The 15,752-nt window shown below is 42.0% G+C and overlaps 1 protein-coding gene across 3 annotated transcripts in view; it reads right to left on the bottom strand.

Annotated features, from left to right (window-relative positions):
* ASAP1 (ArfGAP with SH3 domain, ankyrin repeat and PH domain 1) overlaps positions 1–15,752 on the bottom strand; it is a 358,455-nt gene that overhangs the window by 86,730 nt on the left and 255,973 nt on the right. For all 3 annotated transcript variants that reach the window (XM_011938170.1, XM_011938171.1, XM_011938172.1), the window contains 2 exons: positions 3,356–3,443; positions 702–750 (listed from right to left, as the gene is read on the bottom strand). In XM_011938170.1, coding sequence (XP_011793560.1) covers positions 702–750; positions 3,356–3,443 — 137 coding nt within the window. The remainder of the gene's footprint in view (positions 1–701; positions 751–3,355; positions 3,444–15,752) is intronic.

Here is a 15,752-nt window from a genome sequence, read left to right as displayed (position 1 = left end):
AGTCTAGGCAGGCTACAGGACAGAGGAGGGAATAAAGACGGCTCAGGACCAGGGCTAGTGTTTTAAAAAAGGGGCGAGGGACTATCTAAGGTTGCATACCTGGTCAGGTAAGTGCAAAACTCCAACCCAGGAGTATGTGATACCAACCTGGTCCTTCCCGCTGTATCAAGCTCCTTTTTATTGACTCTGTTCACCCCAGTGAAAGGCACAGGCCAGTGTTCCTTACTTCAGGGCCCGGCTCTCCTGCTCCTCTTACAGTAACGGTCAAGTGTCCAGGTAGGCTGGCTGGTATGTTTGGCCACCAAAAACTGAGCAAAGGCCCCTCCTGAGGGCAGGGGATGTGATTAAAAGATGCATAAGGCATGGTCCTTGTCCCCAAAAAGCCCTTGGTCTCTAGAGGGCTGCAGATATGCACCACAGGATCACAGAAGGGTATGAAGAGACCACGGGCAGAGAGGAGGGAGCTGTAACCCCAGAGAGGGTGAGGCTTGAGCAGAATCTTGCAGGAGGTACCAGAACTTATTGAGTAGACAAGAGGGAGAACCACAGACAGAGAAGAGCAACATGGCCCACAGGCAAGAAAGAAGCATGGAGCCACCAGGTGAGGTTCTTACAAAGGAAAGAAAATGTTAATGTATATTATAAAGAGAGAGGTGCTTTTTCAATCCAAGGCATTGCACCTTTATTTCAAAACTACTTACGCTACATAATCCTGTTCATCTTCTGCCTGAAAGTGATATGTTCTATTATCTAAAACAAAAAAAAGAAAAATAAGTGAAACCTTAGAAAGCAGGGTACTTTCAGGTATAACATAGATTTAAGTTCCTGGAAAGAAAACCAACCCAGTAAAAGCAGAACTTTAATATTATTTTAGTTTTACACCATTATGTACCAGGTGCCTTGTGTACATTATTGCAAATCTTCACAAAAGCCCTATCTGTTTCTCATTTTACAGACAAACCGAGGCTCCAAGAGGTTCAGTGACTTACACAAGGTCACACAGCAATAAAACAGCTACATGATTCATTCTGTCAAGATTATTTTTCTTAAGTGCAACAAGAATACAATGAAATAACCACAAATACCATGCAAACATCTGACACTGCTTTTGAATAAACAGCGAGGAGAGGGGAAGGTCCTATTTGATCCAAATGGATTTCTATGACAAACTGGAGAGTGATAGCTAATTCAGTATTTTCTGTTTCATTTTCAATTCAACTGTTACTGTGTGTGTGTGTTTTTTTTTTAAATCCTCCTTTTCAGAAATGATTCATTTACTGTTCCCCATTTGTTCTGAGACTTAACCACGGGGTAGCCCCCGACACTAGGAATACTATGCCCCAGATGTTGGGGCTGCTCTCTGGTTGAATCAGGTTGCAGGAAGAAAGGCTCAATCTCTGCTATCCATGTAAGGGAAGGAGTGGCCTAACTTGGATACTTTGGGCAGGGTGTACATGAGGGAAGCTCTTTCTCAATATATTCAGGTCAAACTAACACATCCTGAGCACCTCCTGTACTAGGCTAGGCAATCACACCCTTCATCTCCCCTGGAGACAGAGACAATGTGTATGTCAAAGAACACACCATGCTTAATATTACAGCTCATGACTGTAATCCTAACACTTTGGGAGGTCAAGGCAGGAGGACTGCTTAAGCCTAGGAGTTTGAGACCAGCCTCAGCAACATACAGATCCTGCCTCTACAAAAAAATTAAAAATTAGCCAGATGCAGTGGCGTGCACCTGTAGTCCCAGCTACTTGGGAGGCTGAAGCAGGAGGATCACTTGAGACCAGGAGGTTGAGACTGCAGTGAGCTGTGACTGAACCACTGCACTCCAGCCTGGGTGACACAGTGAGGCCCTGTCTCAAAAAAACAAAAACAAAAACAAAAATAAAACCCAAAAACAAAACAAAACAAAAAAGAACATGCCATGGGTGGCAGTGCCTGAGAACTTTGGCTGAATCTCTGCTTTACTGCTGGGTGATCTTCTTTAGGTCACTGAACCTCTTGGAGTCTCAGTTTTTTCTTCTGTAAAATGGAAAACCAATAGGGCTTTCGTGAGGATTAGCAATAATGTATATAAGGCACCTGGCATGTAATAGATGCTCTATAACTGACAACTATTATTAATAACCTATAGATTCTCATAACTAGGGATTCTTGGCTTTTTGAAGTCATAAAATAATTCAAAATTTCCGTATTTCTTTCTCATCAATAACTCAAGAAATCTCTTGGTAATGAAAATCACAGGGAATCTAAACTTCATACAGATGCTGCAGAATGCAGCTTCGACTACACCTAAAGAGCCTCATGACTGATTTCATCTTTTTGGTCAGGACTGTTCACACAACTGCATCAGAAGGGTTTCAAAGGGCAAGAAAATATTTCTGTGCTTCTATATATAGATCATCCACTTTGGCTGTGGGTCTGCCTTGCTGGGCTGTGATAGAGAAGGAAGGATACTTAAGATTACTGTTGCAGGATTTCAGGATATTCATGAGAGTCATTTCATTGGCACTGTCATCCTCTCTTTACAAAGACGTGTCCTCTCAGCTACAGTTTGGGTCGGTAAACATACCCATGGGAACCAGTACAAGCACAGGTAGCCGGCCTAGAGGAACATCTCCCCCCAACTCTTTACACACTGTGAGGGCACAGGCTATAACCGGCTGTGGGGTGGGTAGCTCATTATACTCTCTCATCACAGGAGAATAGTAAACTCTGAACCATGAAGTAGAAGGGTGACAGGGTGCAGTGCCATCAATTCATGGAGGTTGAAGGCAGTTCTGCTTGGAAGCAAGGAAATGATTTTTCCTTTAAGAGTTAGATTTTGCAGGGATATAACTCTGGACAAATGTGTTGTACAGATATAATGGCACATCTGCATTCCCCAAGTCTGTATCTGTGCTTCTTAACCACAGGTACACATTATAATCACCTCAATCACCTAGCAGCTTTTTTTTTTTTTTTTTAAAACTACGTCTGGGCCTTATACCAACAACTATAATTCAGTAGGCCTAAGACAGAAAATGGGAATACACTTAGGAACATCTCTCCAAGGGGATAAAGCTGTGTACTCACAGTCAAGCATTGGTCTAGTTCAATGTACAAATCCTAGATTCTATTCTATTGCTGGTCAGATCTGACACTGCTATGTTTTGTCAATTGCAGGTGGGCTCAGTGGAAATTAAGAGACCCGGGGCATCTTTCTAGAGCAGCACATGCAGGAATAACAAGAAACTGTTTCAATGCCAACTCTGAGGAGTCCCGCTTGGAAAGCTGCTGACCTGGAGAATGGAAATGTGTAGGTGTCAGAAGCCACAATAACCAACTCAGAGAGAGAAAAAGGACTTACGTGATATTAGGTCAAAAGATTTTTTGTCTTCGGCATTAGGTTTTACTTGGCAGGTGAGAAGGTTCAACTTAGCTGGTTGCCTATTAGACTGGAAAAAAGAGAAAATGGAGAAGTTATATACAGCTCCACTCTCTTGTCTGCAGGTTCAGTGCCCTGCAGGGCAGGTATGCAGTTCACAAGGCCTGCTCAGTGATACAAAAATACATTTTCAGCAATGAAGAAACAGACATCTGAGCATTGTTACAAGTTTGCTGCAAGAAGACAACAGATCTGTAGGTTTCTGCCCTCAAATATAAGCTGGTAAGTTTAGTACAGTTTTATTTATCCCACTTGAATTCTGAATCTCATTAAAGATGGAAAAAAATTAGGTGTCCTACTAAATGTCTTTAAACTGTGCATAAATATCCTGGTGATTTTTCAGAAGAGAATAAAAAATAATCCACCTCACTTCCAATGAACAGTGGGCATGGTCCATGGAAATGCACCTTTCTGGAACCTACACATACCTAAGCACCAACAGTTGGCACTTTTAATGCTGTATCTTACTGTGAAACATAGCTGAGCTATATTTCATTTATTCATTCAAAATGACCCCAGTAATCAATCATCCCCAAATTGATCTCCCAGGTATCCACAGATTCAACAAATTTTGGTTGTGATGCAAAATTTACATTACTTCTCTCAGAAGTACAATGACAATTACTACCTGTGAGGCAATGCTTAATGAACCCCAACATCTGGAGAGAGAGAAAATTTGATAAGGATTTCATATAACTTATCAGCAAATCTCTTGGTCACACATATAAAACAGACCCTACAGTATCTAGATAGTCATGCTAACTTAGGAACCTCACCACATATTCACACTGGTCAAAACACTCTCCTGCCCGCCCATGTCCAAGGTCACATGCTGGACAATGGGTGATACTAGGATCCCTCCTTCCTGCAGAAGCTGACCAAGGAATGAAATGTTTGAGTGCCTGGCCTGGGCTGTGCTCGAGCACGAGAAGCCTGGAGAAATAAGCAATGAAACTCTTTAGTTGGATCTATGTCTCTGTTTCAATCGAGCGCTGTGGTTCTGAAAATCCTAGTACCAGGAGCATCTCCAGGTGAGGAATTAAAATTTTTAGGGAAAAGAGAGGGGGAGGGAGTTAGAGACAAGTCACATTGGTAAGCCTGAAACAAGAGAGATGGCATACAAACAAGACAACGTCAATGACACACTGCTACCTCTCCTAAATAACAGGCATTAAACAATTTCTATTTATCTTCCTGTGCTCGCTGGACCATTTTTCAAGCTCTTTCTCCCTCTATGATTTCAATGAGATTAGACATAGAAAGCAATGCCCTTTGTCACGTATCTATCTGTTCCAAAGCAAACTGCTTTGGGGAAGGAAGTAAGAGACCCCAGGGGATTCCGTGTTCAATCCATGTACCTTTGATTTAGAAATGGAACCAGAAGTCAAGTACAAGAGAATTTTGCCTAAGAGGAAACAGTGCTTGGGAAGATTCCTGTACTCCAGAACATGTCACCAAACCTAGAAGGGGAGGCAGGAGCTTGTGGGCCTGCAAATTTTTCTTAGAAAACAGCTGAAGAGCCGGACGAGGTGGCTCATGCCTGTAATCCCAGCACTTTGAAAGGCTGAGGTGGGCAGATCACCTGAGGTCGGGAGTTTGAGACCAGCCTGACCAACATGGAGAAACCTTGTCTCTACTAAAAATACAAAATTAGCCTGGCGTGGTGGCGGGCACCTGTAATCCCAGCTACTCGGGAGGCTGAGGCAGGAGAATCGCTTGAACTTGGGAGGTGGAGGTTACAGTGAGCAACAGAGCGCCACTGCACTCCAGCCTGGGCAACAAGAGCAAAACTCCGTCTCAAAAAAAAAGAAAACAGCTGAAGTTTGGGTTGCTAAAGGCCTCAGACTCCAAAATCAGAATCTGCAGCCACAAAGCAGGCTTAGCTCACTGTAAAAAGAACTGTTAGTTCTACATCTCATCTTTTTGGATGTTGATAAAATTACTGAGTTTCTCATATAAATGACAATGGCATATGACCACCTGAAAAGGCAGTGACACAGTTAATGGTGAGGACAACTCTTGCTATGTTATTATGTTCCAATTTGGAAACCACATTTAAAGAAGGATGCAGAAAAGCTTGGGGATATGAAGAGATGATTAAAAGGGTGGAAAATGGAAACTCTGAAGGTGAGTTAGAGGCGTTACTTAGTACAGAGGAGGGAAAGCTAGAGGGTGACTTAATGACCATCTTCAAGTATATGCAGGTTGTTATTGGGAAGGTTGGGCAGCTGTTTTCCATTAGCTCAGATGAAAAGAAATGCACTCCAACTGTAGAAGATGATTTGGGCCAGACATAAGGAAGAACTTCCCAAGCTTAGGTTGATTATGCATAATAAGAGGTTTCAGGTTTCTTAAGTAGGGAAGGACTGCCTTTGAAAAATGTAATAATTTTTAAGCCGACCAGGTGTGGTGGCTTGTGCCTGTACGCCTAGCACTTTGGGAGGCTGAGGCAGGTGGATCACTTGAGGCCTGGGGTTTGAGACCAGCCTGGCCAACGTGACAAAACCCTGTCTCTACTAAAAATACAAAACTTAGCTAAGCATGACGGTGCATGCCTATAATCCCAGCTACTCAGAAGGCTGAGAGAGGAGGATCACTTGAGCCTGAAAGGTGGAGGTGCAGTAAGCCAAAGTCACGCCACTGCACTCCAGCCTGGGCAACAGGGCGACAGAGCAAGACTCTGTCTCAAAAAAAAAAAAAAAAAAAATTTAGTAATTTTTAGACACTATTCAAGTGATGGAAGGTTAACTTTATTTTTTAATTCTCCCAAAATCTAGGTTTCTGCGGTGTTTCTGAACAATCTTACCAACAGATACAACCAAGAATAGATATAAATCTTAAAAACAAAAAACAAAAACCAAAAAACCATACACTTAGCTGAGTATTAACTGCATTCAGGCAAGTTAAACAGCACCATTTACCTCTCATTTCTTTCTTTTTCTTTCTCCTTTTTGTTTTTATTGAGATAGGGTCTCGCTTTGTCGGCCAGGCTAGAGTGCAGTGGGGTGATCATTGATCACTGCAGTCTCAACCTCCTAGCCTCAAGCGATCCCCTCACCTCAGCCTCCCAAGTAGCTGGGACTATGGATGCACAACATCACACCTTTTTTTTTTTTTTTTTTGGTATTTTTTGTGGAGACAGTCTCTCTCCATGTTGCCTGGGCTGCTCTTAAACTCCTGAGCTCAAGTGATCTGTCTGCCTCAGCTGGGATTACAGGCGTGAGGCACCATGCTGGCTTCAGGTCTCAGCTCTCATTTCTTTCTTTCTTTAAAAAAAAAAAAAAACTTTTAGGTTTGGGGGTACATGTGAATGTTTATTATGTAGGTAAACACAGGGGTTTGTTATACATATTATTTTATCACCCAGGTATTAGGCCAAGTATCCAATAGTTATCTTTTCTGCTCCTTTCCCTCGTCCCACCCTCACCTCTCATTTCTAAGCACGGACTATTTCAAAGTATTTTGCTGATAAGTAATTTATACCATTTAAGTCATTCCATGATTGACCCACAACTTCAATGGTGATGACGTATGATGTTTATTCTCTTAGAAGTTTGTCAAATCTACTAGACTGACTTTCGCTACGTTAACATGAACCACATTTGACACAGGCACGTCTTGCCTACACATAGTGTTCTTCTCCAAACTAAGCTGCCAGTGAGGCACGTGACAAACGGCCATCATCCCAAATGTGACTTTGAGGAGCCAAGTACGCATAAGTTTTGACTAAGCAGCTGACATACCCAGTGCTGACTGGTCCATGAATACCAGAGGGGAATGGTATGTTCCACAGAAGTCCGAAAACCAAGGCATTTGAAGCACAGAAATCACTAAATAATTGTAACTTCAGATGTTTGTATAACTTCCCAAAATTTCAAAGCATTTTCTTGACATTCAGTACTAATTTATAGGTATATCGATTAGAGATGGTATAATCTTTCTTGGGATTTCAGCAGACTAAAAGTAAAACTAAATGATTTACTCTGGGCTACACCACAGTGGAACAGTTTAGGAAATGCTTTCATATAATTTAAGTACAGGAGAGAAAATAGAAAACAAAACAGAAGAGAAACTCTGGAAATGTCTATGAATCTACTGAGTCCTTGCTGTTGATTCCCATCCTGCTCAGAATAAACACACATCTGCGCCATGACCTCCAGGCACCAACTGCAGGCCCCTTCTCGCACTCAGCTCCTGTCACTCTGAGTTGTTCCTTTGGCTGAGGAGGAGCACTGGTCCCTCCTGCTGCTCACACTCTCCTGTAGGCCCTCGGAGAGCTCCCTGCTCACTCCCTGCAGGACTCTCATCAGTCAGCACCTCCTTAGAGCGGGCAGTACCTGGCCTGACCACCTCCCCATAATGTTCCATTCTTGTACACCCTGCTATATTTTCTTTCTGGCTCTTATCGCTCCTTATTTGCTTCCTATCTTCCTTCTCACTAAGGACACACACATTTTTCTCATTAAAATGTGTCTGGCACACATCAGGTACTAGCAAGATGATGGCTCATGGCAGCCTTGACCTCCCAGGTTCAAGTTATTGTCCTACCTTGGCCTTCCTAGTAACCGGTACTATAAGTGCACGCCACCACATGAGGCTAATTTAAAAAATACGTATTTTTTAGAGACAGGATCTCACTCTGTTGCCCAGGCTAGAATGCAGTGGTGCAATCATGGCTCACTGAAGCCTTGAACTCCCGGGCTCAAGGCATCCTCCTGCCTCAGCCTCCCAAGTAGCTGGGACTACAGGACTGCCTCACCATGCCTAATTTTTTAAATTTTTGTAGAGATGGGGTCTTGCTTTGTTGTCCAGGCTGGTCTTAAACTCCTGGCCTCAAGTGATCCTCCTGCCTTGGCCTCTCAAAGTGCTGGGATTATAGCCATGTACCACTGTGCCCAGCCCTCAATAAACATCTACTATTTTAATGACTACATTCCAGGCATCTTATGTCATATGCTATCTCATGTACTACCTGTGAGGGAAGTCTTTAGTTTCTTTTACTAAGTGAAGAAATGAAGGCGCAGAGAGGTTAAGTAACATTCCTAAGCTCTCCCGGTGAGGAAATGGTTTGGATGGGTCAGAGTCCCCACTACTCCTCTTTTGCGTTCACTCTGCAGTCCAGCCTGGAAAGAAAGTAATCTGATATAGCTTGGGGAGTAACAGCTGGATGCCCAGCACACAAGAACATTTTCTCCTGATAACAGTAATGGTTAGAAGTCAATGAAGCAAAAGCTCCAAAGATTAATTTCTATTTTAATATTTTCTTGGTTATATAATTCTCCTCTAAGTACTTACTTTCATAATTGGGGAAAAGAGAAATTTTAGAAGCCACTTTGAAATTCCTACTTACTCATTCATCATATATTTATTAAGCCTCTACCACATTCCAAACACATCTGAAAAACACACGGTCCATGACATTAGGCATCTGCGGAAACAGACCTGACCGCATATGGGGCCCAGGGAGCCCAGGGACCTGAGTTCAAGGGTGTGCACCAAAGAGGTAGGCAAGGTTCCACACAGGCAGCCTTAACCTTCAGAGAGGACTTGGAGGAGGGAACACGGACAAACTGGGAAGTGTGAGGAGCAGGTCCAAAGGTCTGGGGCCTAGGAGGGGACAAGCTGCAGGAGGTGACACTGAGCACACAGGAAGGGAGACTCTGCATGTGACACTAAAAAACTCATATTCCCATTCACGACTCCGGCAATCTACTGGAGAAAGTGGAGTGACCAGTTAGACCTGTATTTCACGGGGATGGTGGTGGGAGAGGGAGAGGAGGCAGAGAGAGGCTGAGAGAGTAAGGAAGATAAGCAACGAAATGAGGAGGGCCTGAATTAGAGTTACGTACAGTAGTGGTGCTGGTGGCCAGAGGCTTAAGACAGCTAGAAAAGGAGACTTTTAATGTATCATTCCACAAGTAACCTTTACCTAGTATGTGAATTACTCAGTCCAGAAACTTGAACGGTGAGTGAAGGGAGGAACACATTGTTCCTGAAGGCTCTCTTGAGCAGCATCTCTGTCAAAAGCTACAAGAGCTTCTCTAAATATAGTTATGACACTTTTCAAAACTGACAATTCTACAACTCTGTTCCTTCAAACTCTGAGGCTTATCCTTTTATAGGTTTTACTTCTCATTAAAATGAAACACATTCATAGAAGAAAATGAGACAAAGATAGTACAAAGAAGAAACCAAACATTAGTTGTTAATCTCACTTTTACATGCAGCAATAATCACTGTTAATACCTTAATTTTACCAAGATGTGTGTCTTTTTTTTTTTTTTGACATATGTTGGTTCAACTTGTATATACTGTTTTGTAAACTGTTTTTCCCAATTAACAGTATACACACATGTCTTCATTTTACACCCCTTCCCCCACACACCCTCAGACAAAAGGAAAACCTATTTCAAGTTTTTGATTTTTGAAAATGTTTCAATCAGGAAAGCTCTGGGTACATTTCATGAAGAGAAGTGATGAAGATATCCCTCTGACATAATAGAAAGTGGATGTTCAGCTAGGAAAATCATCAAACGTGTAAGTAGAAATGCATGCAGAAACAGAATGCATTAATTCTAATTAATGTTTCTGTGTTTCCTAAAAGAAAATAAACACTGCACATTTGTCTTTAGACAGCTTAGTGTGCACCGTGGTTCCAGTGTTGTTGCTGGAAGTGTAAAGTTGTTAACACAGGCATATTTCTCAGTTAGCAGAAAACAGCTGCTACTGGAATTAGTACCCAGAAATGAAATTATTTCCTCCCATCATCTTACTGAATTGCTCTGCTTTACAAACAAGAAGTGAACATAATTAAGTACCTGGAAAATAGGCCTGACCCATCCAGGATGAGGCTGACGAGTGGAAAGAGGTAAAAATGACAAAGCTCTCTTCACTTCCTATGCTAGTGCCTGAAAGCAGAGCTGCTCAGACCATTACAGTCATTTCAGTTTTCATTCAATAAATATTTAGTTAACACCTACTGTGCCCTACAGGGATATACATTTTTGGCATATGATCAATAACCACAACCCCCTGGCAAGAAATTAAGGCACCTGCTGAACACTTACCACTGCAGAGAGATTTTATCTCCAGAATTTTAGCAATCAAGACTATTGGCTTTTGACCTTCCAGACAGATAAAAAGGTAACAGGTTTTTAAAAAACTGAGCACCTAAACTGCTAAGTACATTATATGAATTCTATTATTTAATTTTTGCAATGACTCTGTGAGTTAGGTACTGTTCCCAAACCCATTTCATAAATGAGGTAACCAAGGATCAGGAAGGTGAAGTAAACTAACCTATGTTTTACAAAAAGTAAATGCCAAAGCTGAATTCTGAACAAATCTCTTATCACTTATCACACTGTTTCCCTGTCAAGACAAGCCCTTGGAAAACTTACAAAGTCAGTCAAAATATGGCTTTACGGTTTTGCCTTTTCTGGTTCTTACTGCCCTTAAATGGCCAGTTCCCTCATTTTCCCTCCAGATGCATGTTCCAAACTCCAAACTTACTACGCTGTGGCCACAACTAAAGCTCTCACATCCCTTGCATGATCCTTCAGACAGCGAAGAAGGTAAGTAGCGATTATCCAACTGAAGTAACTCATTCTAGAGTGGATGACTGAATTCCCTTAACCCTCCCAACCATTTTATTAATTTTTTTGTCAAACATTTATGACTGTATCTCCCAACCATTTTAATAAAGGGACTCATTTCCAGTTGGCATGTATATGTGATAAAGAAATATTTGAAAATGGAGATCTCCAAGAAAATGTCTTTTCTTGTAGCAAGGAATCTGTTATCTTACTTTTGAGAGGGTGTTCCACTCAAATCAACATTAAACAATCAATGCTACAATGCAAATAGAAAAAAAGAGCTTACTGGGGCTCCTGCTAAGACGCAGGGCTGATGTTACTGGATCCAATGAATGCGCTAGTCATCCACGCAGACATTTCTGCAAATACGTACTGAGTACCTACTATTTGGTAGTATACAGAGTTTGGGCCAGCCAGTACAGGAAGAATTTTTAAATTCACATTTCCTGTTTAACTACAGTGGCCACTTTATGTCATGTTTTCCAACAAGGGTACATAAAACAAAAACCTTTGGAATATTTGTATACAATGCATTAATTTGACAGTAAAACATCTGAGTTATGGGTTTTTTGTTTGTTTGTTTGTTTGTTTTTATGGAGTCTCACTCTGTTGCCCAGGCTGGAGTGCAGTGGCGTGATTTTGGCTCACTGCAACCTTCACCTCCTGGGTTCAAGTGATTCTCCTGTCTCAGCCTCTCGAGTAGCTGGGATTACAGGCACGTGTCACCACATCCAGCTACTTTTTTGTATTTTTAGTAGAGATGGGGTTTCACCACGTTGGTCAGGCTGTTCTTGAACTCATGACCTCATGAATGGCTGAGACAAAATGTGTTTGAGGCTTTTATTAGCCTCACACAGAAAGGGCAGTCTTTAAAGCAAGGGTATCATCATGTTGATGAGAACACAGCATTTACTCATGCCAGGCTCCATGCCATGTGTTTTACATATACTTGCTCACTTAATTCTCATAACCACCCTACAACTAAGTACCACTATTATTACTATTTGAGAGATGAGGAAAATAAGGCACCAAAAGGTTAACTCTGCCTTAAGGTCATAGCTATTAACAACAGAACATTAGGTCAAAGTAAACCTTTTTTTTTTTTTTTTTTGAGATGGGGTCTCACTCTGTCACCCAGAGTGGGTACGGTGGTGTGATCTTGGCTCATTGCAACCTCTGCCTCCTGGGCTTCAGTGATCCTCCGGCCTCAGCCTCCCAAGGAGCTGGTACAACAGGCATGCACCACCACACGTGGCTGAGTTTTGTGTTTTTTCTTTTTTTTTTTTTCCTGTAGAGATGGGGTTTTGCCATGTAGCCCAGACTGGTCTCGAAGTCCTGGGCTTAAGCCTCAGACTCCCAAAGTGCTGTGATTACAGGTGAGAGCCAATGTACCTGGCCTAAAACATTTTTAAGAAATCTATTATTTCTTATATTAGGAATGTGGGCAGGAGGTAACAAGACAGTTGATGTCAAACTGCAGGTTCCTTGGTTTCATAGATTCAGATTTGTAAATCAAGACTTTAAAAAAGCCTTTTTACCCCTTAGTAAACGTAAAAAAAAAAAAAACTTTTTACCCCTTAACATATACCTTCGTATATGCTGAGAACCAACAGCATATACTGCAACCAAATGGTCACACTTTATAAATTTCTGGGCTCTAAATTAATGAAGTTTTATTCTACTCACTTGTCTACTAGAATTAGAGTCACACTGGAAGCCAGCAAAATGACACACACTGTGTCAGACCTCCAAGGCAAGGTTTAAAAACCTCAATCCTCACAAGCTGTGAGTCCTGTGGTTTTGATCTGTAACCTCTTCTATATTTTAATTCTTCAATTTTGTCCTCCTTTCTTCATTTATGGAACACGTTCCTTGAAGGAGTTTCTACTAATCTCTGTTCAACATGAAAGCCAGGGAGATTTGGCAGGTCCTCAAATCCTAGGCAGTATCAGCACCACGACACCCTTGCTATTCCAGAGGATTTGCCAGACTTAAAAATCAAAAGTGCATTGCTTGCTGTCTGCTGAAGCCCATATGAGAAACTGCTACAAAACACATGGCTTTAAAGGAGCTGCAGGCTGGGAACCGAGGTTTTTCCAGTTTGGAGGCAATGCAATACTCTGTTAATTTGGAAAAGCAATTTATTCATACTTTAAGGTCCATGGTAGAGTGGAGGGAAAAGTCTGATTTTGGAGGCAATCAGATCTGGGTTTGAGTCTAGGCCCAGGCACACATTAATACTGCCATGAGCAAGTATCCTGGCTCTTCTGAGTCTCATGCTATCTCACCACGATGAGGGAAAACAATGCCATCTCTGCTGTGATAATGAACTAGGCAATGCTTGACAAATGTCTGGTGCTCCACTTCCAAATGGGAGGCAGAAAAGGCTCTGGACTTTACCTTCTTGGGTTCATATCTGGCTCTAGCACTTAATGTGACTTTCAGGCTTCCTCCTCTTAAAAAAGGAGATTAACAGCTACTTCCTTGTGAAGGTGTTATTAAAGTTAAAAAAGAAAACATATGTAAAGTGACTAGCATGTAATGAGTGTTCAATAAATGTCACCTACTTTCTTTTGAGACAGGGTCTTGCTCTGTCACCCAGGCTAAGTGCAATGGCATAATCATGGATCACTGCTGCCTCGACCTCCCATTTTCAATCCTCCTGCCTCAGACTCCTGAGTAGCTGGGATTACAGGCATGTGCCACCACATCCAGCCTTTTTTTTTTGGTAGAGACAAGGTCTTGCTACAATGCCCAGGCTGGTCTCAAATTCCTGGACTCAAGTGATCCTCCTGCCTCAGACTCCCAAAGTGTTGTTGGGATTACAGGTGTGAGCCGCTGCACCCGGACAACTATCTTTATAATTACTAATTATTCCCAGAATATCTCCTCTGATAGTGTCCATGTAACTGATACATAAAATTCTATTACTATAATTTTCCCTTTAGATTAAGGCAGTATTCCTTGTTAAAATGCAATCATCTCTGGGAGAGTTTCCCAGTAAGTCACTAAGGTTCAAAAAGAACATCAGATCCTGTCTAAAGTGGAAGCTCTATGGAAGTAAACTGAATGGGCATGGGCAATAGGCAGTGTGAGAAGGAGAACAGGAGTCTAGGGCACACAACCCTGGTGAATGTGAAGACACAGAGCATGCAAACAGAGGGACTCCAGGCACACAGAAGAGAGGCGAAAGAACTCAGTAACTGGGCACTTAAAATACTGAGACTGGCTTTGAAAGAAGCTTAGACCTGCCCACTGCTCTGACTTGACTGTTTCACTTATTAAAAGGTACTGAACTAGAAGAAAGAAAGAGGTGGTGAGAACTGACTTCAAACTGGCTTAAGTTCTGAGGTCCACAATCCAGTTCACAAAGTTGACAAATATCACTATCACTGGCTTCAGATTTCTGAGTAACACACCTCCATTCTAGCCTCTCTATATTTTAACAGTAGCAAACAATGGTGGAAGGGCTCAGAGGGTCTCTGCTTTGGCTGAAGTTGAAGTCACCTGGTTAGCAATACTTGGGCTTCATCTCTAGATCAGTTAAATCGAAATCTCTGAGGGTGGAACCAGGTGATTCCAATGTATCTCGTCAGGGATGAGAATCACTGGATTCATTTGGCCAACTGCAGTCCCCTCCAAACACCTGCAATGGTTCATTCAGATGCAAGTGATGCGAGTTTTCATTTGCAATCAACTATATACTGATGCTTCCAATATGTAATCTTGTGACTCAAATAGTGAAAAGAAGAACCTCCACCAGGATTCAAATAGAGTAAACATATCTGCTGCATGTATTATTTCGAAGAACGACCTGTAAGACTTCAGCAGATATATTTCTAAACTTATATTTTATAGAACTTGAACTTGGGAAGCCCTCTAGTAAACTTTTATCTTCAGGTTCTGCATTTGCAATGTGGAAGACAAAGATATTCCACAGTGACCCTTAGTTCTGGAAACAGCGCAGCTTATGTCATATGTCCAAATAACATTTTCTATACTAGAACAACTACATTTCTTTTGCCAGGGAACATGGCTGTGGAGAAGGTTCAACACCAGTGCCCTTGGACCTGCAGTTGCACTCCTTTTATTAGAGACACGGTCCTGCTATTCTGTCCAGGCTGGAGCGCAGTGGCTATTCACAGGTGCAATCATCACACACTGCAGCCTTGAACTCCTGGCCTCAAGTGAACCACTGACCTCAGTCTCCCAAGTACCTTGGACTATAGGTGCACACAACCATGCCCCACTTGTAGATGTATTTTGAATTTTGTTCAGGAAAGTTAACATCTGGTCTTTTGTTTAAAAAAGCGAAGGGATATTTGTGAATTCTGGTATCCAGAATATGTACATATCAACAGCTTTCAAAGAGTGTCTTATTTGAACCTCTGAACTCTTCACAGAGGGTATGAAAAGTGGTATTTCCACCCTTATTCACTTCTCTTAGGTTCCACGAACATACTGTCCAGTCTCATGATTTTGGCCCATTCTCCTCCCTCTAGTGGGGTTGCTCCTTGCCTAGCTTTATGCTAAACTATCAGAAAAGCCTTCCCTGACGACACTAAAGTAGCTGCTTTGTTTTCCATTACAACCTTCTGCTCACTTCTTTTATGGGACTTATCCTTTGTTTATTCCAAGCTCCAGGAGGGCACGGGCCACTAATTCATCACTGCTTCAATAGTACCTAGCCTAGAAAGGGAATAAAAAAATTTCAATGGGCAGGA

This window comes from Colobus angolensis, unplaced genomic scaffold (genome assembly GCF_000951035.1).
Source record: "Colobus angolensis palliatus isolate OR3802 unplaced genomic scaffold, Cang.pa_1.0 Scaffold17, whole genome shotgun sequence".
NCBI lineage: Eukaryota > Metazoa > Chordata > Mammalia > Primates > Cercopithecidae > Colobus > Colobus angolensis.
Note: the sequence above shows the minus strand (reverse complement) of the source record. Positions and strands in the feature narration are given on the sequence as shown.